Source organism: Podarcis pityusensis, assembly GCF_964106645.2.
Source record: "Podarcis pityusensis genome assembly, chromosome: 1".
Taxonomy (NCBI): domain Eukaryota; kingdom Metazoa; phylum Chordata; class Lepidosauria; order Squamata; family Lacertidae; genus Podarcis; species Podarcis pityusensis.
This window is the reverse complement of record NC_138028.1, coordinates 45,172,705-45,197,300: the sequence shown is the minus strand read 5'-3', so window position 1 is coordinate 45,197,300 and position 24,596 is coordinate 45,172,705. Positions and strand designations below refer to the sequence as shown.

General features: G+C 40.0%; 3 protein-coding genes across 4 annotated transcripts in view; 1 reads left to right on the top strand and 2 right to left on the bottom strand.

The window, feature by feature from the left end:
* GANC (glucosidase alpha, neutral C) overlaps window positions 1-24,596 on the bottom strand; it is a 138,223-nt gene that overhangs the window by 15,059 nt on the left and 98,568 nt on the right. The gene's annotated exons all lie outside the window — the stretch shown is intronic.
* On the top strand, window positions 7-10,257 carry LRRC57 (leucine rich repeat containing 57). Of its 2 annotated transcripts, XM_080996344.1 has the most exons (7): window positions 7-165; window positions 2,367-2,547; window positions 3,122-3,257; window positions 3,820-4,088; window positions 5,420-5,605; window positions 6,148-6,230; window positions 9,986-10,257. In XM_080996344.1, the coding sequence occupies exons 2-6, from the start codon at window positions 2,464-2,466 to the stop codon at window positions 6,187-6,189; spliced, it is 717 nt and encodes a 238-aa protein (XP_080852470.1). In that variant the 5' UTR covers window positions 7-165; window positions 2,367-2,463; the 3' UTR covers window positions 6,190-6,230; window positions 9,986-10,257. The 2 variants fall into 2 exon arrangements, with proteins under 2 accessions (XP_080852470.1, XP_080852469.1); XM_080996343.1 differs by lacking the exon at window positions 9,986-10,257 and having other exon boundaries at window positions 6,148-7,050.
* On the bottom strand, window positions 8,599-24,596 carry SNAP23 (synaptosome associated protein 23). Its single transcript, XM_080997148.1, has 8 exons — window positions 24,427-24,596; window positions 17,962-18,070; window positions 17,560-17,601; window positions 17,073-17,121; window positions 16,033-16,150; window positions 13,751-13,900; window positions 12,914-13,058; window positions 8,599-11,447 (listed from the first exon to the last, which is right to left on the bottom strand). The coding sequence occupies exons 2-8, from the start codon at window positions 18,016-18,018 to the stop codon at window positions 11,382-11,384; spliced, it is 627 nt and encodes a 208-aa protein (XP_080853274.1). The 5' UTR covers window positions 18,019-18,070; window positions 24,427-24,596; the 3' UTR covers window positions 8,599-11,381.

Genomic DNA, 24,596 nt, shown 5'->3' with positions numbered 1-24,596 from the left:
TTATTCCGGGCAGAGGCTTCGCCATTATTCACGTTAGGCGACGGGGTTGTGCTGTCATCCGGGGCATGCGATTCGCCGTGGGGGATTAAAAACAGTGCGGCTGGCGTTTCTGGTACTGCGTGTGCTTGTTGCTAGGATGCGAAGCGGCGGCGACCGTAGTTACAGGTAAGACAAGCTCAGGTGCTTGTCCTCCTCTTAGGTCATTCTCCCGAGAAAGCCCCTGGTTCCCGTCCTCCTTCCTCGGAGGGAAATCGGACTAGGGCGGCAGGGATGAGACCCCTCCGTTTATAGCCTGTGCATCTTTACCTAAAAGTAGCTGCAGCTGGGAAGTAAAAACTCAGCTAAACTGTGTGGCAGCGCATCTGGGCAGCCCACTTCAATGCGTTTTTACTCGGAAGTAAGTCCTGTTTGAATGCGATGGTTCCTGTCCCAAGCCAGTATGCTGAAGCTTGCAGCCTAGTCGCATTGAGTTCAGTGTGGCTGACTTCTCTGAGCAAAGATAAACTTGGGCTCTTTCCCTCTAACGTAGGACAACTTGGACAACGCCCATCTTAGATAAATATGCGGCTTTGTTTCCCCCTCTTCACCCATAGTCCGCCTGGGTTGTATCCAAGTACTCAGAGTAGACCCATTGAAATTAGTGTTAGTCATGTCTATTAATTTCAGTGGGCTAACTCTGAGCATCGCCTGCGATGGATACAGCCTCTTCGCTGGATAGAGATGGCATATTGTTTGATAGCCATATGTGGAAGTGAAAAGTTAGGCAGAGAGTTGTTGTTTTCAATTCCACCAGCTGAGATGGAGGAAGATGGGGCAGCTGGGTTTCATCTTGTCCTCTTTATTTAGATCAGAACTGTCTTCACCTACCCACAGCCTCTCTTCCCAGCTTCAACTGAGAGGCGTAAGGAGGCGGCTTGGAGAGCAGGCAAAAGCTGGTTTAGGGGAACTGAGACACATTGTTTAAATACTGTTATTGAGTGAATAAGGATTTTGTTATATGCATATACCGGTACTTGGGTGGTGCAGAAAAGAAACAGTGTTGACACTGGGAAGTTAAAAATCCATAGGCCTTTGTGATTCCTATAGCCGTGGAACCTAAACTTGAATCAATTATGTGAGCTCAAATCTGCAGCCTTTGTTTGCAGTACTGTAGATTAGTTGGGATTGAGGAAAGCAAAAAATGGAACCATTGAGGGGTTAAATATTTTATGGTATCTTCTGCTAACTATGCTTTTGATCCTTTAAGAACGTGAATATATTAATCTCTGTTGCTCATCACTTGATAATCTGGAATTTCCAGGAATAAATATCAAAACTATGTTTACAAAGAAATATTTTTCTATGCTGGCTCATTAGTTTAATAGTTTGTGAGCTTGGTTGAGGGATATGTGCTAGAACCTGTTGTGCAAGTACCTTTCCACCATCCTACATGACTGCTGGTATTTCTTTGTGGCCCTGTTCACATGACAGGGTAAGCTAACTATGACTTACCTGGACTGTGCAAGCACACAGGCTCTGGGAGAGGAGCTTGTAGCTACTTTACTCCAGTGGTTTTTTGCTTAGCTAAACCAGAGTTTGACTTAACATGTTGTCCAAAACCAAACTTGTGGTTAAGATTTCTCCTCGATAACCTGAGCTATATCCAAACTGTGTTTTTTTACTGTGTACTTGCTTTTTTTAACAATTGTCAATTCTGTCTTGTTCTTAATGGATTTGTAAGTTGCTTTGAGACATTTTCTTGTGAATAACAATGAATAAATCTAATACTCAAGAAGTAAGCCCCTGTGAATGTGACTTATTCCCTAGTTTGCATATGCTGAGCCTAGGGTAGACTATAAATAAGCTCTCATGGCTTCTAACATTATAAAGCTTGTTACTGGATGGGCCTGCCTGCCTGCCTGATTACATAACCTACTTAGTAGAGCTTTTTCTACAAGGCCGAATAAATTACAGTAAAAACCTGGGCATGTCTACTCAGAAATACATCCCATTGAGTTTAGTGGGATTTACTCCCAGACAGGTGCATGTAGGATTGCAGCCTTAATCTTCTTGGACTACGAGCATCAGCATGCTGACCTGGAAACAAATTGTTTTCAGTACAGCTTAAAACACATTCAGTATTGCAGTCTTTGTCTAAATCTTTGTGCTACGTACTGCATATGCCCATATTTCCATATAGTTCTTTTTCATTAACTGTCCAGCTCAACCTCTATGTCATGATGATCACATCAACTTACGCTTGATTTCTTATCCCCAGAGAAATAGGCCCGAGTGCTTTTCTTTTCTTGTAAAAATGATTGCGTTCCTGGGAAAAAGTGACTTTGATAATCCTGTATCATAAGTGTTATAAATTTACCTTTTAATAGAACATAAACTTATGTTGCCTAATGTGGCGTGAATGAAAGTGACTCAGCTGGACTTGCGCTACACACATTTGTTAGTACCTGATACAAGAGCAGGAGGATGGGAAACAGTGCCTTAAAAGCGCATTTGGAGACAGCACAGAAAACAGGAGTATTCCAGCTGACGGGAAAAGGCCTTTCTGAGGTAAAGACCTATATCATAAACATGTGCCTCAAATGATTTTATACTGCATAATGCAAGAGACAGAGAGAAATATTTGTGCTTTGAAGAGTTTTTAAATTTTTGAAATCAATTTTTGATATGTTAGTGGGATAAGAAGCATAGAAATGTCAGTTGAATGGGTTCTAATTAATGTATCTTATCCTAGCTATAAAAATAAAAGCTATTGGGTTTAGTGAGGCTTATTCACCAGTAAATGTGTTTTGGATTACAACTTTAGACCATTGCTGCTCAGGTGAGATAGGATGGGAACATATAAGATTTTGCATTGCTTATGCTACCTATCATAGTGGACATGACATACTGTGATAAATTTTGTGTAATATGTAGTTTAATTATCAATTTTGGAGGATATTCCCAAATTAAATTGTCCCTCTAGTCTTTTCACACCATTTATAGTTTTGTAATTCTGTCCTGCAACCTTATAAACCTAAAAAGCTCCTTGCCTGCACCTTTTATTATCTTACCTACCCACATATACTTAATGCAATTTGTGTCGTTCTGGAATTTTCACATGATTTCTGAATTGCTTTTTCAGTTTCCTGAAGATCTGCAGAAGCTTGCAAGTAACCTCAGAACAATAGATTTGTCGAACAATAAGATTGAGGTCCTACCACCACTAATGGGAAAATTCTCTGTGTTGAAGAGCCTTGCTTTAAATCACAACAAGCTGAGTAAGACTTCTTAAATAACTCATCAGCTTGCTGAAATAAATTCAGTGGGACTTAGTGACAGGAAAAATATATATTTAGGATTGCAGCCTACATTACCACAAGTTTAATTCCATCATTTTCTTTCAAAGTAATAGAGATAACTCAATACATTGGTTAAAAGCTTTGCAGCTTAGTAGAGGATGCTGTAAAGCTTGCAAAAACAGATTTTGTCACCATTGCGATTCCAGGTTGCTAAGATACTCAAAATTATCTCATCTTATTGAAATGCTCGTGACTTGTGAACCAAGCACTTAACTTGAAAAATTGCCTTTAACCATGCCCTACCTTTCCTCCTTCATTTTCCACAAGCAGCTAGAGTTCCAAAGAGAAGGTAGAGCCTGCACACTAATTCGGGCAATTGTAGCTTATCCATTCTATATCTTCATGTATTGTAAGATAAAATGTTGACTGTATCCTAACACAATGGGGTGCTGTATGATTCCACAACAGTGACCTTTATACTATAATTGTTCTTTCTTCCGAACAGCTTGATTTTATTTGTTTATATATATATTTTTGCTAGCTGCACTACCTGAAGAGCTGTGCAAGCTGAAAAAATTAGAGGCATTGCATCTGAACGGCAACCAGCTGACGCAGTTACCGGCTGCCTTTGGACAACTTTCGGCACTAAAGACCCTGAGTCTTTCTGGAAACAAGCTCCGAACTGTACCTGTCCAGCTCTGCAGCCTTCGTCACCTAGATGTGGTGGATCTCTCCAGAAATCAGATCCAGAGTGTGCCAGATACAGTTGGGGATTTGCAGGCCATTGAACTAAACTTGAATCAAAACCAGGTCTGGAAACTAGTTTTTGTAGCTGTATATCATTCAGGAGGAAAGAGCTTCTCAAAGCACAAGCGTCACTTAAAATTCTACTGAAATGGGGGATCTCACTTAGAGCTGCAAGCAAAATTTAACATATTCCTTTTGTTTTGTTTGCCCCTATGGGAAACCTGCTAGGTTATTCTCTATTTTGTAACACAATTTTCCATTTGTTGAGAAGAACGTTGTAGCGTTTATGCTTTGAACATCATGTCTTTCTTCAACCAGTCTTAATTCCATTCCATTAAAACAATACACCAGTGAAGTTACATTCAAACCTTGCACAAGTGGAAGGCAGCTCATGCAGCTGAACCTTCTGTTTCCCCCTCCTTTCTCCCTGTAGCCTCCAAAAAGCCTTTCTAGAGGGTTAAAGGGGGACTGATTGAATATTGTATGCTATATTTGATGAAGCTACAGTAGGAGGGAGGAAATAACCTGAAATCTAGCCTGGGTGATTCCTGCCCCCCTTCGCATACACAGAGAGCATAGCGCACAATGTTCTGTAGAGAGGCTTTCGGGGAAGGTGCAGGAAAGAGAAGGGAGAAGAACACAAAGCTGTTTGTACAACACGGTTCACGCCATTGGAGGCAGTTCTATAGGGAAAATAGATTGCTTGAAGTTATGGAGTTGTTGTTTTTTGGTTGGTATTATAGGGCTTGAATTTGCATATTGTGCAAGCTGAAATGACAGTGCTATTACCATAATTTTATGCAAGCATGTCTTAAAATGCATTGAAATTTTTGTAACTTTTTTTTTTAACAAGATCACACCAAAGCACTGAACTGCTGCTAGCCAGGATGGACAAACATAGCCATCATGTTCAATCAGATGTTTTCAGATCAAGGCCCATCCCCTCAGCATTGGAAATATAGAGATACCTTAGAAATGGGGAACTACAAAATTCATGGCCCTGTGATGTTCATAACTAAGTACTCAGACTCAGTGTTGGGATGTTTAATTGTAACTCTCTATGCTAGTTCCTGCAGTGAGTCCATCCTAGCTACCCAGACAATTCCCCAATAGTTTTGTGTATCTGCATTTTGAGCATTCCTGCCTCTGACTATTGAGGCTGAGCATTGTAATCATGGCTAGTAGCCATTGATAGCTTTATCCTCCATGAGTTTGTCCCATCCTCTCTTAAAGTCTCCCAAGTTAGTGGCTATTACTGCCTACTGTGAGAGCAAGTTCCATAGTTTTAACTATGAGCTGCATGAAGATAGGATTTCTTTTATATGTCCTGAATGTTCCAACTTAGCAGTGGCAGAGCAATAACTTTTTTCCTTTCCCTGTTTGGTTCACGATAGATTTCCCAGATCTCCTCACAGATATCTTACTGTCCACGCCTCAAGGTCCTGCGTCTGGAAGAAAACTGTTTAGAACTAAGCATGCTTCCTCAGAGTATTCTCAGCGATTCTCAGATCTCTCTGCTTGCTGTAGAGGGCAATCTCTTTGAAATCAAGAAACTTCGAGAATTGGATGGATATGACAAGGTCTGTACTATTCTCTCCCCTCCCTCACCCTGCTGTAAACCAATAGGCTTGGGGGAAAATAAGGCTTCCATTGGTGAAGGGGGAAATCTGTCGTGGGGGAAAACGTTTGACTAGCATCTTGTCCTTCATTGAATCCTAATCTCTCCTACTTCCAAGACTTCTGTCAGATAGTAGCATTGTTCAGTTACATTCAGTTAGGAATATTACAATTCTGTTCTGAATTTGAAGAGAGTTGTTTCAATCAATTACTTAATGCTATTTTACTTTAAAATTTTCTAATTCATTTGTCCAGCACAGAACATGAGTTTGTAGCTAATCAGTTATTTTTCTGAGTAGACCCAACTGAAGAGACCAAAGTTAGTCATGTCAATTAGTATCAGTTGGCCTGCTCTGATGAACACTGGCTACAACCCATGATCTTGAATTAGTTCAGTATAAGAAACTGCTGGATAGGAAACATTCTTGAGGATCTCTCATTTATCTTCCTTTATCTTGTATTTATTCCACCCAAATTCCTAATTTTATCATCTTTTTTTTTTAAGTACATGGAGAGATTCACAGCCACGAAGAAAAAATTTGCCTGATGGATTGCGACCGGTCTTATTTCATGAAGGAGAGACAAGAGGTGTGATGCACATAGCTTATATGCTGCTAAGTCTTTTCAGGAGAAGGAAATTCAAGGCTTTAACTGCAAGAGAACTTTGACCTGGTTGAATATGTTGTTTTTAAGGCCACAAAGTGAAACCAGGAATTGGTGAAATTATCTTGTACGTTACGCTTTCCACCTTTGCAGCTAACAAGGCACTTCTGCTTATGTGATTCTCCATCTTCAGGGATCATTATGTTGTAAGAAGAAAAATGTTGTAGAACTCACTTGGGCTGCAGAGGTTTTATGACAGATGTTGGCAGCCTTATATAAAGTACGGAGTACATGGAGATAACACTAAGGGGAACATTTGCCAAGGAGTACACTGAGGTTCTGTAACAGGATTAACTCTAGAATGCAAAGTCATCTCTTTGCATTAAATGTTTTAGTGTAGAGGAGACTGATATTTTTTAAAAATAAATAAAAATCATGTACATTTGAAAGCACAAGTAATTGGGCTGATAGTAGCTCAATATGTCTAATCAAAAATAGTTGTCCTAGCTTCATCTCATGCTCACCTCCCCTTGAATGGCTTGTCTTCCATTTGATGGTGTAATGCCCTCTAGTTCACCTGAGCATGCTAAACGAATGAAATACAGGTTCATAATGTCTACACTGTATTTGAGGGGGGAGGGAGCTGACATCTTTGCACTCTGTGTTCATGGCAGGAGCAAACTCAACTGCTTAAAGGGGATGATCACCTTATTACTGCCTTATACAAAGCACCCAGGAGGACCTAAGATATGCAACTTTATTGAATAACTTGTATATTTTTATTAAAAAGATATTGCATCCACAACTGTCTTAAGCTTTTTGGCACCTTTTGACAAACTTCAGTTAATATATAAATTCACATCATGTAATCTGAATAGTAAAGAATAAATATGCACAGCTAAAATTGTTCCTGTAAAATACATTGCTCCTTATAAACTATTTAAAATAAAATACCTAGGAAAAAAAGCAGTACAGTATAATTTATCTTTCTATATAGTGTGTGGCTGTGAAGATCAATATGCATGCCTGTCGCTACTGGTGGCTGCTTTGGGTGTGATTGAAGGAACAACATATAGTCTTTTTTTTTTTTGTAACTTGGATTTAATAGCTGGGGAAGGAGTTAAGTCTTTAATAGCTGGGGAAGGAGTTAAGTCTTTAAGTCATACTTATACCCATATACAGTCATACCTTGGGTTATGCGTTTTTGGGTTGCGGACCGTACCGAACCCGGAAGTACCGGAATGGGTTACTTCCAGGTTTCGTTGCTCACGCATGCGCAGAAGCGCAAAATGACATCATGCATGTGCGCAGACGCAGCGCTGCAGGTTGCGAATGTGCCTCCCGCACAGATCATGTTTGCAACCCAAGGTATGACTGTACTCTTGCCTCCCATCCCCAGTTCTTGCATATACAGTTCCCTGTAGTACAAAAAACACATCTGTTGAGTCTAAATTTCAGGGAGATGCGTGTGACTTGGAAGTTGCCATTTGAAAACCCAAGTGGTGTTGCAAAAGTACTCTGAGAATGTGCTGTTTCACATGTTAAGCTCACTTCACTGATTGTTTTTGTTTCCTACCTTGGGTCAGTCACTAACTCTCGGCTAACCTACTTCACATAGTTGTTGTAAAGATCTAGAAAGTGATATAAAATGACTGCAAAATCAGATGATGAGTGCTCTTATCATATGTACCAAAATTTGAGTGCAAAGTTGGGCAGATGTATTTGTTAAGGCTAACCTTATCAGGTACCTTACCACTCACCCTTATTATGCAATGCTAAGAAAACCTGATTTGAGAACCTTTATGCACATTAAGCGTATATTCTCCCCCTTCCCCCACCATGTTTATCTTCTACTAGCCAGTGAGGAGTAGGGATCAAACAAGTATGCAGGAGAAAAGATTTTACTAAACAAGACTATATGGATCAACTGTTCCATTTTGGGAAGAACAGCTACTTGGGAGAGTTCTGGCAAGATTAAGCCACCCCCACAAAACTAAAGAATTGTACACAGCCAGTGTGACACTAAATTCTTAGAAATTCCTCAGAAACTTGACAAACTTCAGGGGTTATGCTACGACACAAATATATGGAAAGGAGAATATCTGAGGCTTGAGTTTCTCCTAATACTTGAAAGCATCTATACTTCCTCTTCTGCCACATAAAATATAGGTTGTTTTTAGAAACGGTTGCCACAACAGCAGCAAAAAAGCATTCAGTGGAAGTCAGTTTTGATGAGTTCTCAGATGAGAAAATCACATGTAGCTTATTCTCTCTAAAGTAGGCAACAAGGTAGTACCAAGTTCGATTTTCAATGCTAGTTAGCATTACATGTGTTTTTGAAGGAGACAGGCAATGCAGGCAACCATAAGTTAATTTATTCAGTCCAGCAAGTAGAAACCTGAGGCATTCGCTTAATTACAGCTTAAAATGGGCAATCTAGAAAGCAGAAAATAAGGTATAGTTTGATGTAGAGCACTATGCAGTTAAAAGCTATTTAAGAATTATAACACAATAAATTATGCTATCCACATCCAAGTACTTTTTCACACTGCTGTAGAGTTTCCACAGAGGTTAGTGAACACATGTGCATTAGACAGCCACATTTTTACTTCATCTGTGATGGTAGCCTGGTAAATCTGAAATTAACAGTAACAGTTATTATAGCACTTGAACGTTCACTGTTTTATTTCCATAGACTAGTAAGGTTTAGTGTGCGAACTGCCATTTCCAGCTTTGAGGATTGTATGTTTCACTATTACTAATACAAGTAAACAAACCGACAGTGATGTGCGCAGTTTCTACCCTACACAGCTAGAATTACCACCTCGCCCTTATTGACAGAAGGTTACATGGGAGACTGAGCTTTGTCTTATTATAAAAAAATTATGGCTCAGTTGGAATTGATATGCAGAGTGGCAGAAAAATGAGGTATCCTCTTGTCATCTATGGGAAGTGACAATACAATGAGCCAATTTGTTTTAAGCTCTTGTCTGGGAAGACTTAAAAGACTACTGCAGCAACCACCACAAGGCACTGCTATTTACTGGGCAGTCTTTTTAGAAAGAAAAAGCACTCAGAAACCGTCTACATGAACTATTTTTTTTCTTCTATGGAAGGGTTGCGAACTACGCTCTACCCTCAAATTATGATCAGTTTATAATTTTTACATATGATAAAAAATACTCAGTTTAAACATATAGCAGCACAAAGCACTAAATCCATATCTCTTTAGAAAACAAAATGATTCCAATGCTGTTTGGTGAACTCTTAATTAGAAGAGTGAACTAAAACTTTCTTGAGAATCCTTGGAATTGTAACATTTTTCATTGAACCAGTCCTATAAGAAAGCTAAATCAAGCACCTTCATCCTGAAACAGAAATGAACTGAAGGTTATATGCTAAGTACTCACTACAGAAGGCCTGCACAACTTGCAACCCATCAAATTAAATGTAGTCTAGAAGCCATGAATGGCAGTTCCTCATGGGCTCCAAGCTTTGCTACCTGCTTCAGGATTACATAAAAGGCTTAGTTCACAAGGGCCTAGCAAGGCACAACACATAGTTGATGGTGTACATTCAAGCTTGAGGGATCACAATTTGTAGAGCAGGCATAACCTACAGCCAAGCCACAACTTTAAAGTTTGTAAAATAAACACAAGTTCAGTCTCATGATAAGAAAGATAGAAGCAGCAAAGCTATGTTTCAATACTGACTTCAGTCTTTCACATACTGTATTTCAGTACAGGTTTGAAGCTTGAATACGCATATGGTTCCAACTAAAAGACGAGACAACTATTTTGTAATGAGTTGCTGAAGAAAACCAAGTGAGCACACAACTGTAGTCAATTCAAAACAATTTAAAGAATGGAGTTTTATCAAGCCACAGCAGATGCGAACTCACTGTAACAAACATAGCTTTTGTTCTCATTGGAAACTAGATTGTGCCCTGCTTTGGATGTATCTCTAGAAATCCTGTAAGTGTTTTGCTCCGAATAAATATCTCAAGATGCTGGTCTCCAGATGTTGACTTTTTGGTACACAACTAGATTCATAGTTTGTGTAGGGAAGGATGAATTTATTTAGGAAACAGCATTACAAAATAGTTTTCACTCAACCTTAAGCTCTGTGTAACTTTCCAAACGTTGCTTTTTGATGGAACATTTTGCAGATCAAAATCTCTTTTCAGCAGTACCAGCATCCAAATATGCAGCATTTACCAAGAAAAGGAAAAGATGTTTTCTGACAACTCATACAATAATCTGCAACAGAGCTCTTCACCTGGAAGTGTTTTGCTTGGAATCCTGAGTTGATCATTAGGTGCTGTGTAAGCCCTTTCACCTCTCCTAGGTCCTTTGGCCACCAGAAAGTATGTCTGGGTAGAGCAATAACTAGTAGGATTGGTGACAAACACCCAGTTCTTCCGAAATAAAATGGGGGATAAACTCCTAAAAGTTTTGTGAGAGTCCCATGTCCAACTATACAGGGGTTTTTGTGTGTAGCTGGACTACTCATCCCCTTGTTATCCAAATGAGAATTGCTATGGCTCAGAAAATGTACTTCTCTCCTATATATATATATATCTTGAATGCCAACAATGATGTGTTTTAAAGCCCCATTCTCAAAAGTAGTAGTTGCTGAACCACATATTCCAATTATAAGAATATAAAATGCACCCCCCCCATCATGTATGGTTTGACCATGAAATCTATGTGTTTTGTAAACTAAGGTCAGCTTTAAGACAAAGTTCATGAAAATTACTCATCCACCGTTTTAGTGATGACATGAAATATTGAGTGAGGTAATGACATTCACTGAATGCATCCTCTTCTGCCTTTGCTCAGTTGCCTCACACTCACACATCTTACTGCAAAAGGGGGAGAAGGTACCCATGGAAATATTTGAAGCCAGAAAACGAAACCCTGAGGATATATTAAAAAGAGTAAGAAAGCCAAGTCTCTGTTGTGCTATTTTCCTGGATTCTCAAACCGAGTCTGTATACAAGCAACAAAAGAAGCCATATGATGCATGTCCTGCTTTGTCCCCTCTTCTGAATCCTGCCATCTTTCTTCTTTGGAAATTGAGGTTTGTAGACTAAAATGGACGTCTTCAGTTGGATAAAGAATTGGAAGCAGGCTGCTAATTTTCAATTAGTTTTTTGGCTCTTACATTGGCTTGCTCAATACGATCTTTGTTGGTTTCAGCCTGGAATACAAAATATAGCATAAGACTGCTAACTAAACTAGAAAGATGAAAACAAACTATATCATACTGTGATTCAACCAATTCTTCAGGAGCTGGCTCAGAATAAGATTGATATTATGGTGAGTCAGTAGTTAAGTGGTGCTTGAAGCCATCTGAGCAGAAAAGCCTTTCACTCCTGCAACTCATTCAGAATTTAGAGCAAATACCACCTACCAATGAAGATATGCTTAAAGTACTGGAAGAAATGCTTTGGATCCTGGGTGTACTGGCCACTGGCTGACTATTACACCAGCAGTTTAGGATTTAAGCTGGCTTCTAGAAGTGTTCTAGAAGAGCAAAATTCAATGTACTCATTTTCATCAATGCGAAGACCTAAAGGGGTTGGGCCTTACGTATCTGAGCCAACTTCCTTCTCCATGATCTGTTGTATGTTAAGAACAGCAAAACCATGATGGGAGACAATCTTGGGACCACTCTCCATATTTGGCACACCCTGCTTCAAGGAAGTCCAACCCAAACTACGCCAGAGTGTTTTCCAAAAGCAGCTAAACCTTCCTATTCAGTTAACTGTTTAGTGGCAGTAATTGTGATATAATCAAATTATTAGGAAATATGTAGCACACATATATAACAAAGAGCAATCTTCAGCTAAGTAAAGTAGGCCAGTATTCTCACACCCCTATTACTGGGAGCATGGGAGAAGCCAAGGCAGGGAAATAGTGCTGTATTCTTTTGTGTAAACCACAGTCACTTAATTGTATTCATAACTCAGGAGATCTGTATCAAGGTTTTCCAGGTCTTATATCATGTTCCTAAATAACTATGGTAGCTCTGATTTGTGCATTTATCTCTCATTAATGTAAAAACTGGTAAAAAAACAAACCAAAACAATTCAAGCACAGAGTTGAACAGAGGTTCCTTTCCATGATTTCTCGAAAATGTACCTTGCTTTCAGTTGTCTTATTTTTGTTGCTGCTTAACATTGGGATTAAAAATCTAAGGCATGTGGAATATTATATCTCAGCCTATCAATATAATGTTTATCATAATTTTCTACACCGAGTGCTACAAAAGAATCCAGAACAGTGGGACAAGAATTCTGAGATAATCACTGTTTCTATATGTAAGGACCACAACCAGGAGAGTTTGCCATGAGATCAGGTTTAATCCTATCTAGCTGCAGGACCCATCATCTGGGTACAAGGATATTAACTCATGCATGCTAAATGGCTATAGCCTGTTGCTAAATTGGAATGTGTTTTTGTTTAGACCACTTCTCTATCACAATATATAAAAATATATTTAAGTGGTGTGTAGAAAACTAAAACAACAACAAATATAACAAAAGTACACAGTGTATCTGGCTACAGCTTAGCACTGTGGCCTTGAAGACTTATTAACTTGTCCACCTGGACACTAGATTTACCAACATTAAGACATCAATAGTTGAATTCTTTGTTTCTTACCTTAATGTTTATCTGATCTATCTGCTGGTTTTGTGTATCAATTGTGTTGCCCATCTCCACGGCCATATTTTTCAGGTTCCCCAATATGTTTCCAACTTGAGTTAGGTTTTCTTCCATTTCATCTTCTCTGTCATCATTTGTTATCCTGTTGAAAGTATCAAGGGAAACCAACATTGAGAAATCCCAAGTTCCTGTCTCCCGAATGTTATCGCATCCCAAGTTTTCAGAAGTATTTTCTGCCATGGAGGTTTCTACGCAAGTTTGTTTGAAAAATTGAATCAGAAAGTGATATAATCACCTAGAGACACTATAGATCTACTAGAAGTGTCTGAGAATGATCTCATGAATTACACAGAATAGCCATGTTTGAATGATCAAATCAGAAGCTCTGTAAACCTGTGGAAAGCCCCTTGGTGCAAAGTAGAAAAGATTCCAGAAATGGTAGTTAACCACAGCTTCTAGTTATAAATTGGGTGATTAATGGCTTCCAGTCAAGCCAGGATTCACAAGTCAGCTTTAAAACATGACTTCATATTCTGAATTGTTTGGAATTCATTAACCTTGGTTCCTGCTTCAAAAGTAATGAGATGCTGTGGTTAACTATGGCTTCTTGGCTTGTTTCCCCCACTCACACAAAGGGAAAAGTGAATCGGGAGCACGGCAGCTGTGTGCAACTGCATGGAGCTTATGTATATCCTGGCTAATGAAGCAAAAATTTGATTGTGTGGACCAGGCCAAAAGGTTTGTCCTTAAGCTTACAAAATGCAGTCACTACTATTGCAGAGAAAAGCATTTAGTCCTATAAATATTCAGGAGTGGGCAGGGGAAGTATCTTACCGTTTTATGTAGCCTCCAGATCCTGTTCCTCCCGAATTTTGTTGCAGATTGTTTGCAACACGCCCTGGTTGTTTAGACACTACACGATCATTCTCTATACCATCACCCCATGTTGTCTTGTAAGCTCTGCTAGTCTCAAAATTCTTTGTTCTACAAGAAAAGTCAGAACGCACATTATTAGATCAAAGATACAAAGTTTTAACAAACCTAATGTGCAATATAACTAGTAATAGAAAGGACGGTTTCATACATGACAGAGTAATAGCCCCAGGTTTGCCACAGAAAATGCCATAGCGAGACCCAACCAATCCTGACTTCCTGATGTGTGTTCATGTTTTCAAATACACATTCTTTACATTTGCACTGAGCTTTGTGTGTGCACCAAAAATGTCATATAGCAAGTGAATTTAAGACATATAACTTCACACTGGAAGCAACCTTATACAAAAATAAACACAACCATTTTATTTTTCTAAAGTTTGTATGTTATATTTAAATCTTGAACTGCTTTGGTATCCGAACTGTTTTCTTACTCCTCAGCCTCCTTGTTGCTACTAATGGCTGCTATGTTAAAGAAAATCAACCAAATTACAGTCTAAGATATAGGACTACAATGCGTGTTTAAGAAGAAATAATGTACAATCTCCCAGCATTATATTTTTGGAACAGATGAATAGAGTATCAGTAGTTCAGAATTCTAATATTGTATGACCAAATTCAAATCATCACTAGAGTTTTTAACAAGTTGTATGTAAGATCATGATTCACGGAATAGACTACATGAGGGATTGGGAACCTGTGGTCCTCCAGATGTTCTTGGACTCCCAACTCCCATGAGTCTCAGTCAGCACTCAAGCATGATAGGAACTGGAGTCCAACAATATCTGGAGAGCTATAGGTTCCCCGTCCCTGGTATAGATATATGGGAAATAATTTCTAAAAACAAATGCAGTGAGCTAACGGTGACTAGAAAACCCCCACTGTTAGCTTTTAGTGTCATTTCACAATATTCCTCCAACATTTTCCCCACTGTATACAATCCTCCATTTTCCCCAAAACAAAATCCAAAATCCAACAGTATCATCCTAGAAGACTATTTCAGGTTTATGAGGCCAGACCAAATAGTTTAAACACAATCTATAAGCAACATAGCACAGATACAAACACAACTACGGACCATCACAAAATAGCTTGCGTGTTAAGACAGCATGCACATGCATATATGCACCCAGTTAGAACATCACCTTCAGGCAGCTGGTTAACAGTACAGGCTGCTTCATAAGATTGACCTTTTTCTAAAGTCCACTTTGACCAGTTAAGCGAATCCAACCTCTGCTGCTAAATCTTCATTTTATTAAGCAAGGAAAAGTGGGTGGTTAGGAGAGAGAATGAGAAAAGAGTGAGCAGTAAGACCAGCAAACAGATAAATAGTTGTTAGCAAACAAACTATTTCAAAAGTACAGCTGAGATTACGTTTGTGTTTAGGGGGGGAAGCAGCTTAACCCTAACACAGGGAAAAGGAAAAAACGATTAAGACTGCAACCCTCGTCTACTCAGAAGAAGATCCTACTAAATTCAATGGGGGTCACTTCCATGTAAGTGGGGTTAGTACTGAAACTTAATTCTGTGAGTGCTGTATTCACTACTTGTGTTAAGGCCAGACCATCCCAAAATTACTAGAAGAAGGTTATATTGTCCCTCTTCCTCTACTTAAGCAAACTGAAATAGATTCCATAAAGATCTCTCAAATATACATACATCAAAATAAGAATATTTAGAACTATCACAAAAGCCCTCAAACAAGCTAAGCACTCTCCAGGAAAAAGGAGTTAGAATGTGATAGCAAAAGGAAGAAGAAAACAGGTATTTAGAATGTATATCATACGCCTGCCTGCCAAGCTCTCAAAGCATTTCCAAATATTCCTTGCTTCTAGTCAACCTACTCTGTGTTTGTGTGAAATCTGTACCTTAACCATACCAACCAGGTATTATTTTAACAGTAACAAACAATACTGGCACTGAGCAATATATACGCAAAACATTCAATAGTGGTAACTAAGGTCATCCAAGCGTTTATTGTTACCTTTTCTTTTGCCCTTACACATAATCAGGTTCAAGGAATTTGTACTACTTAAAAATTTAGAACTTCCACTTAAACTTGGGAAAATAGTCTAAAGCACACCAGTTAAAAAAAACTCCCAATCTTGATATTCTGAGCATTTCTCAATGGCCTCAATTTTTCCCCTTGAATTTTGGAATTCATCAACCTGCCTTTAACTGACCTATTGCAAGGACAGACACAGAGACCACAACACTTGTTGAGCTCTGTCAAGTTCTTCTCAGCTTCTCTCATGTCTTTGTTTATCTGGTCCATTCCTTCTTCTATACGGGTTAACTGTTCTAAGAAAAGTATAAAGAAAAAGGAATTTTAGAGAACTTAAATGCTACAAGATGCTTGATCTTCAGATGAGAACTTTAATGGTTTGTGTTCAAAATGCTTCTTTAAAAAAAAAAGAAAAAACCCGAGGAAATGCATTAAAAAGTAATTTTGGAGTTGCAAGAGAAACTTTTTTGAATACCAATAATATGCAAGTGAATCACACTAGTATCCACACCTGGGTGGACTCAGGCCCCAAATATCTGAAAGACCGCCTTCTTCCCTACAGACACTCTCGGATCCTGGGTTCAGCAGAGGGGGCCCTCTCGGTAGTTCCTTCACCCTCAGAGGTTTGGGGTGGGGGAGCAAGAGAGGGCATTCTCTGTGGAGGCCCCTAAGCTGTGGAACTTCCTCCCCAGAGGTGCATCTGGCACCTTCATTATACAGCTTCCGGAGGATGCTGAAGACACACCTGTTTACCCTGGCTTTTGACACTTGAGGTGCATAGTTTTAGAACGCACCTTATTTTTTATTATTGTAATTTGTTTTAAACTGTTTTTAATGTTGTGTTTTAAGGTTGCAACTCATCCCGGGATCTTAAGTTGAAGGGCGGGTAAACAAACAAACAAACAAACAATATTCATGTGCCTCAGGTCTCAAAACTGAAGTAAAAAAATACTGCATGCTGCACGCAATATATTTTAGATAACCCGAGCCATAATACTACCAAACAAACTTATTCTAATCCAGCTCTTGAAGAAATGGTTGATTCACAACATGATATAAACAGCTTTTTTCCATCTTTCTAGTTTAGTAGCAGTCTTACGCTATGTTTTGTATTCCAGGCTGAAACCAACAAAGATCGTATTGAGCAAGTCAATGTAAGAGCCATCACTCGCTCTATCTATCTATCTATCTATCTATTATTACACATGCACAACTCACCCCCTTGTTCATCTAGCATGGTGAGGGTTTTGATTCCTGTATCTTGGGACTGTAAGGAAGAAAAAAAATGATAGGAGATACAAAACCAGCAAAATCTAATGCTAGAATTGGACACATGTTTGTACTACAACAGGCCATTCTACAGAGTTTCTAGTGAAGAGTACACTATTTGCATTAGTACCATGTAAACCTCAAGGAAGTCCATTTTTTGTAAAAGTATGTTCAGAATCTTGCAGAAGATGAGCAATTCAGTTGCAAGTACCTGACAGCTAATTTATTTGAATTTGAACCCTAAATACAGCAGCAATGCAAATATTTAAAGTTCAAAGCTGTTCCACCCATAGTCATCATCTACACATGCCTCATAATGGCACCCACATGCTTTAAAAATAGCAACAGCTGGGAACAGAACTGCAGGAATGAACTGCTCTCAAACAATTTGATTTGTTCTTCCTCATCCCTCACTCCCGCAAAAGCTTTTCCTTACCTCAATGGCCAGGCCAAGAATTCTCCTTGTGCTTTCCAAAGACTAAAACAAAAAAGAGATTTATCTTCAGCCATATGGACTTATAAAGACATTTAGTAATCACACTATATACAGAGTTTCATGTAACTGAGCATGATGTTATATTCCTGAATCTAAATAGATCCTACTAGGTTATATTGTTCATTTCAAATAGCAATATTCTGAAAAGAGTATTTTTGTTTTCTAAATTAAAAGCTTGACGTATTGAGAGAGGTTTTTTCTTCAGTGGTACAGAAACCATTTTGGACAGCAAATCTCATTTACTATGATAGGGCTTTGTGCATCCTAAATAGCTTTCTTTAATGTGAGGTCTGCTTTCCACTACACAAGCACAGGAGAAAGAGAATAATCTAATATAATTACCTCATCTGTAACTTGATGGGCTCTCAGTTGAATTTCATCAGGCGACAGCTCAGCCATGATTAACACTTATTTTCTTATCTCTGACTATACACAAACAATGGTATTTCCTCTGTAACAAAGAATACATCATTTACAAGCAGAATTCTAATAAATGTCAAACGATACAAGTGCTCTAAAGATGTGGTAACACAGTTCCTATTATATTTACATTCAGTTCAATTCTCAGGTCTCAGGACAAGGAACACACAATTTAAAATTTCAATATCAATCAATGACTGGAATATACAGGGAAAAGCCATAATGAAATAGCCCCTATTGGAGATATGTTGATTGCTTAAAAGGTATAATTTAATAAAAGCAGTGTCCATTCACACAGGCACCTCGGTCAGTAAGAAGTTTAAATGAGGTTTTGCACTTTTACTTGATTAGTCAAATGAAGGAATGAGAAAAGACCAAGTTTAGCCCAGACCCATTTTTTGGTGACCTGATAAGAAAGATAACTATAATAGCTGGAATCAGGCAAGACACAGATAACAAGTGTAACCCATTCACCCCAAAGCAAAACACATTCTTATATCATATACCAAGTGCAGCAGCTGGGACCAAACAAAGAAAATGGCAGCCTGTAAAGCCCCCACCTCATCCACTCCCTAATTCTTTGCTCCTCACTTTTAGCCTCTCTAATTCTGAGCCCTCCAGATTTTTTGCTCTAGTCTAGTCCAAGGCAGCACAACTGAGGATGGCAAATATTTAACTGTTTTAAATGGTTTCATTTCTGTTGAAATGAAAGCACAGGAGGCAAAATTGCTATGTTAAAGTACAAGGGTGAATCTAGGAGGGAATGGAGAATATGGAGTTTGCAGAGGCAGAATGACATAATTACCCACATGCAGAAAAGATGTTTCCCAATTTCTACCACAAACAAAAATCAAGTTTGTTCTTCCACCTAGGAGTCAGAAGGTATTAATTATTGTTACTCTGCCTCAGTTGTTTACTATCTTAGGAATTTGAGGCTTGCTGGCAACAGTGATTTCAGCTCTTAAAACACCCTGTTTCCCCCCTTGATTTTTAGCACTGTGTTGTTAAGACTTCAACAAAAAACACCCCCACTCCCTCTTTTTTTCTTATAAATCATTATAATTGCTAAACAAAATTTAAAGCTGAATTTTGTTGCCGTAATCCTAAAAAATGAACGGCTATTCCTTTGTGCAATGCTATCTTTTTCAGTTAGTATCTTATTCAGAAGATATAATTTTGTTGATTTAGGGTCCTCTAGTTCTTCAGATAGAAAAATACCAACAGGGAATCAAATCAGAATATAAAAAATTACATTAGCACTTCCCATAGAGAAAGCATTATGGCCTCCCTAAAAAGTTGCCACAATCACAACTTTCAACAATAAGGTAAAAAGGTAAGGTAAAGGATCCCTGGATGGTTAAGTCCAGTCAAAGGCGACTATGGGGTTGTGGAGCTCATCTCTCCTTCAGGCCAAGGGAGCTGGCGTTTGTCCACATACAGCTTTCCTGGTCATGTGGCCAGCATGACTAAACTGTTTCTGGCACAACGAAACACCGTGACAAGTGCCAGAGCACAGGGAAACGCCGTTTACCTTCCCGCCACAGCAGTAAATATTTATCTACTTGCACTGGTGTGCTTTTGAACTGCTAGGCTGGCAGAAGCTGGGACAGAGCAATGGGAGCTCACCCCATCATGCGGATTCGAACCCCATACCTTCCGATCGGCAAGCCCAAGAGGCTCAGTGGTTTAGACCACAGCGCAACAAACAAAATGACCACAGTAATAATAATAATTCAGAAAAAATGTCATATTTTCCTCAGAAGCAATAGGTTCCTCTGAAAATGTCCACCCATACCTAGCGTATTACTTCCAGGGTGGCAGGCAATTTTAATGAGTAAATAACATCAGTTAAAATTTGGCTAATTTCCATGTAGTGCACAGCCCACAGCATTTTGTCACAGCTCTTTCCTTTAAAGTTTAAACCATTCCACTCCCATCCCCTGAACCTGACACAAAAGATTCCATTCTCCACCTTTACCTTTACATTCCTCCTCACAATCTATCATTTCTTCCTAGCTTGTCTTAGCTCTCCTGATATGTTGTCTGGGCATATTTAAAACCTTCCCCCAGACATGCATGTTGACTATTGAATGTTAAACTTTTTAAAATAAACTTTTTGTTCCATTATGCTCTCATGACTCAGATTTTTTTAAAAGGGTGACATCAAGTGATTTGACAGGTGGGCAGACCCACCAATCTGTCAAAATGGCTCACAATGGTTAGAGGAGGTTCCCTACCTCTTGCCGCATGTATTTGACATGGCCTGGGACTTGAACAATACAAATTTAACTAAGAGGAGCATCAGGAATATTTAGCAGAATTTCACAAGCAGAGATTTTTTGAAGTTGTACACTTAAATCTCATCAGAAGCCTGAAGGATCCAAGAATTTTGCAACACATTAGCTACCAACAACATTCGTACTAGTACTATTTTGCAGCAGAAAAGTTATTTCCCTATTACTTTACACTGACTAAAAAGTAAATAAATGTGAAAACAAAGACACCACTCAACATCTCTTCCTGTCTTTTTTATCAGCTTCCTAAATATGCTACAAGGACAATAGTGTTATTGCTGCTCTTTCAGATAGCACAGGAACAGAATGTTGATTGCTTTGCTTGTTTAACACTTGAAACAGCCTAAATACTACATAGGAAGGCCTTCTAGAGTTAAGTAACAGCAGTATCTACTATCTACACTACAAATCAAAACCTCCACAGCTGTCAAACTACCCTCCCCAGAATATTTTTTTGAAAAGCTACAATAGGTAAACCAGTATAAATTTGACTTAATTTTGACTTCATTTTGTAGTTTGCTTCTGCTTTGTTGTTCAAAACTTTAGTAGTTGTCACGTTCAAAGATAATTTGAAAAGAAGAATGTGTGGGTATGAACATTGTCTTGGAGGTAGTTTTCATGCATTCTACAGCAAAGGAACTCCAAATACCTGCACCTACCTTAGAAAAGACCCAAAGACCCAAGTTACAGAAGCAGTTCTGGAGACTGCATTTATACAAAGGCAAGTATGTTACTTGATTTGATCACTGAATGTAAGAGAAACTTCCATGAGCAAACAGGTCTCCATAACCCAAAATACAATCCAAAATACAATTAGTAGTGGAACAACTAATTCCCCACAAATCAGCTTCTTCTTAGGGAGGAAACTTCTTTTATAAAGCTGTCTCAAGTGACTGCATACTTTCATGTTAATGTAAGGCGCTCTCTCTCAACTTATTGGTCAACAAAAATGAAACAGCGGAATAGTGCTAGAAGACAGCCAATGCTGGAATTACTAAAATCCCCAGCAATGAATTCCCCTTGTGATATTAGCAAGCATTCTGTTGCTAAAGAGCTATCTTTTGTATTGATATTCATGGTGCCAGAAGTGAAACAGCTCCTCACCAGAGTATAAGTACTTCCACTTGCACGGGAATAACTGCCAATTTTAATTTATAAATGCACCCTTTCACATCACTTTTAATCCTCTCCTGAGTTCCCCAAATTTTGTTAAGACGTTACTCAGTAGTCACAAGCGACTGTTGTGCAGAAAGAAAAAGAGCACCAACTTTGGTAGCATGCACTGTGCAAAGGGGGATTGGAAACATGTGAACATAGTGATTTGCATCACAGCCTATATCTTTAAATAGAACACTTCCTGAGTAAATATCTTTTATGGCTTTGTGACTTACTCTGAAGTGTATGATAGAAGCAATTGTGAGATATAAAGAAAGTTAATAGAAAGGTTATTTAGGTTAGTTGGAACACTGATGCAATTCTCATGGCAGACCTCACGGCTCAAGTATTTTATATATATTAAAACTGTAAGTAGGATACGACAATCAGCGCCATGGAACATCAAGTTATTCCTGATGTTCATTTTCCCTCTCTAAACTGGGTCTTAAAGGCTGAATGCACTGAGGCTATTCAGTTCCCCTTTTCCCCTCAGCCCATTACCTTCCCTCAAAACACTTAGCCTGTAAATCTGGAGACTCTCGAGCTTGGCACTCAGTGCCAATGAAAGGGTTGTGGCTAGAAAGGAAAATTGCCGCATCCTCTTTGCATGTATAAAGTTGCCTTCAACATTCACAAGGGGCTCTTTGGATCCCAGTGCTAATCGTCAAAATGAAACAGAACTGAGTATGTATGCATCTAAGTTAAAAATGTATAGAGTACTATTTGTAGTATTCTTAAGAGTATGACTACTTTAAGAAACAAGGGAATAAAACTCAGGAATGGCAAATGTTGTGGGGGTGCTAACATATGAAATAAGCTGATAGTGCTGGATGCGTAGGCCTGCAGACTACCATAACTCTTAAGGAGATACAGTGGTACCTCAGGTTACATACGCTTCAGGTTACATACGCTTCAGGTTACAGACGCTGCTAACCCAGAAATAGTACCTCAGGTTAAGAACTTTGCTTCAGGATGAGAACAGAAATCGTGCGGTGGCGACGCAGCAGTAGTGGGAGGCACCATTAGCTAAAGTGGCGCTTCAGGTTAAGAACAGTTTCAGGTTAAGAACGGACCTCCAGAACGAATTAAGTACGTAACCAGAGGTACCACTGTTAAATGTGTATGGTAGCAAGAGAGGCCAGTACTATGTGTGAACAAGACCTCAAGTCATACAAGAAGGCAAGCTTATGGCAGCCTTGTAATTTCCTGCTCATCCCTGGAAACTGTGATTACCAGGGATTCCTGCAGGCAACTTTTGTAGGGTTCTGAAAAAGCTGTGCTCTATATTTCACTAACCGTTTGGCTGTTGCATGAGATACCAAAGCTGATGGCAAATATAGTCCTCGGAAGGACTATGAACCAGATGGAGAATAGCCAACACAGCCTGGAATAGTTTATAATGTACTGATTGGGTAGAGGATGAGGGGAGACTGCTCTTTGATCAGACGCTGCTGCATAGGACTGTGCATTCAAGGGAGGAAGGAGAATGTTTACAAAAGACATGGGGTGAAGAGTAGAAAAAAAGAAGTGGGAGGAGTTAGAAAAGATCATGTAGAAGGGAAAATGGGGAACCATATGGGAGAATAGAAGAACAGGAAATAGCAAAAGAGTAGAAAGCATAGAGAAAAATGAATTATTGGAAATAAGATGAACAGCTCCATATTGCCCAATCTACTTCATGTACCTTACCAAAGATTCAAGTTATATCATGTTCTCAACATTATGAAGATGTAAAGGGTTTCAACCTAGTGTTGGGTCCAGATTTGGACAATATATTCTTCCAGCCACTCTGACACTGCCCAGTCATTTGCCTTTTGCTTCTTGGGGTAATGCGTACCACTGCCCTGAAGTTGAGAATGAGTGGAAGCTGCTCTCCTTGCCCTTGACCATACTCCTGGACTGTGTACGTACCACAGTTCCCAGGATTCTTTGGGAGAAGTCATGTGTTTTAAATGAATGGCGTTTCTTAGAGAGGGCACATAAAAAAGCAGTAACAGCAAGGAGGAAAAAGACCAGCAGACCCTGCTTTGGTGTGGGCCTTTGCAGGTGCCCTACAGCACTGACTCCTGAGTGAACTTTCAATTGTGGAGCATACTGTGAAGGATAAAAGTATGCCTTAAACTCTTGTTTTCCATAAACCAGCTACTGCTATTACTCTGAAATGCCTACTCACTTGTTTTATGTACCCTCTGCTGGGAACGCCCCAAAACAGAAGTTACCGTACCTTCTCCCTTAAGTGCCTTTCCATTCTAAACCACCATCAGGAATTAAGGGCTCAGAAAAAGGATTCACACCTTATGTAGTAATGATATAGCATGAAATATAGGGCAGCTCTGGGGAGAGGAAGCCAGTTGGCCACATTTCCTTCACGAATCCCTAACTCGCCAGACCAAGCGGGGCCAGTCCCAGGCAGGCAGGCAGGCAGGCACCCCGGAAGCCGGGAAGGGGCGGCCGGGCAGCTTCGCCCGCCGAGTTCCCTCCGCTGCCGGGGATGCGAGAGCGGCGCTTCTGCCTCTCCCTCCCTCCTCGCCGCTTCCTGCACTATCCGCCTCTCCCTCTCTCCTCCTTCCTTCCTCCCTTCCGCAGGGCTCCTCATCCGCCCGCATTCCTGGGCCACTCGCCGCAGATCCTCGCCCAGGTTCAGCTCCAGCCCAGCCGACCATTATATAGACATAGATATACCCTGTATATATGTGTGTATGAAGCCGAGAGACGCCCAGCCGGCCCCTTCCTTTCCCGGGCACCTCGAGCGCCCCACCTCCCTCCGGCACCTCGCCCGACCTCCCCTCCGAGCAGACCCCGCACTCGCAGCTTCCTTTGCACGCCGCTGCACTCATTCACACGTACTCCGCGAGCCCGCTTCTCCCCATCCCCGGATTCCCCCCCGCCGCCGCCCCAGGCTGCCCGCTCCTTGCTTTCCCTTTCGAGGCTCACCCACACGGCTTCGGAGTCGACCAGCCCTCGCCCTCCTCTCCAGCCCCGCACCCGGGAGCTCGGGCCTTCCGCTCTGCCTCGAGTCTGCGGGGGCCCCTTCGCTCGGCCAAGCCCCACCCGGGCTACTTCCTCACAGCCTCCGCCCTCCAGTTCCTTCTTGACCGACGAGGTGTC

Bases quoted from the DNA above. Each gene is read 5' to 3' on its own strand.
- SNAP23 (XM_080997148.1), bottom strand. From the start codon at position 18,018: ATGGCTGAGCTGTCGCCTGATGAAATTCAACTGAGAGCCCATCAAGTT. The intron at 16,151-17,072 runs GTGAGTTGTGCA...TACTTTTCTTAG, and splicing joins CATGCTAGATGAACAAGGGG to AACAGTTAACCCGTATAGAA. The intron at 13,901-16,032 runs GTCAGTTAAAGG...CTTTTCTTGTAG, and splicing joins TGTGTCTGTCCTTGCAATAG to AACAAAGAATTTTGAGACTA.
- LRRC57 (XM_080996344.1), top strand. From the start codon at position 2,464: ATGGGAAACAGTGCCTTAAAAGCGCATTTGGAGACAGCACAGAAAACA. The intron at 2,548-3,121 runs GTAAAGACCTAT...TTGCTTTTTCAG, and splicing joins CGGGAAAAGGCCTTTCTGAG to TTTCCTGAAGATCTGCAGAA. The intron at 3,258-3,819 runs GTAAGACTTCTT...TATTTTTGCTAG, and splicing joins TTTAAATCACAACAAGCTGA to CTGCACTACCTGAAGAGCTG.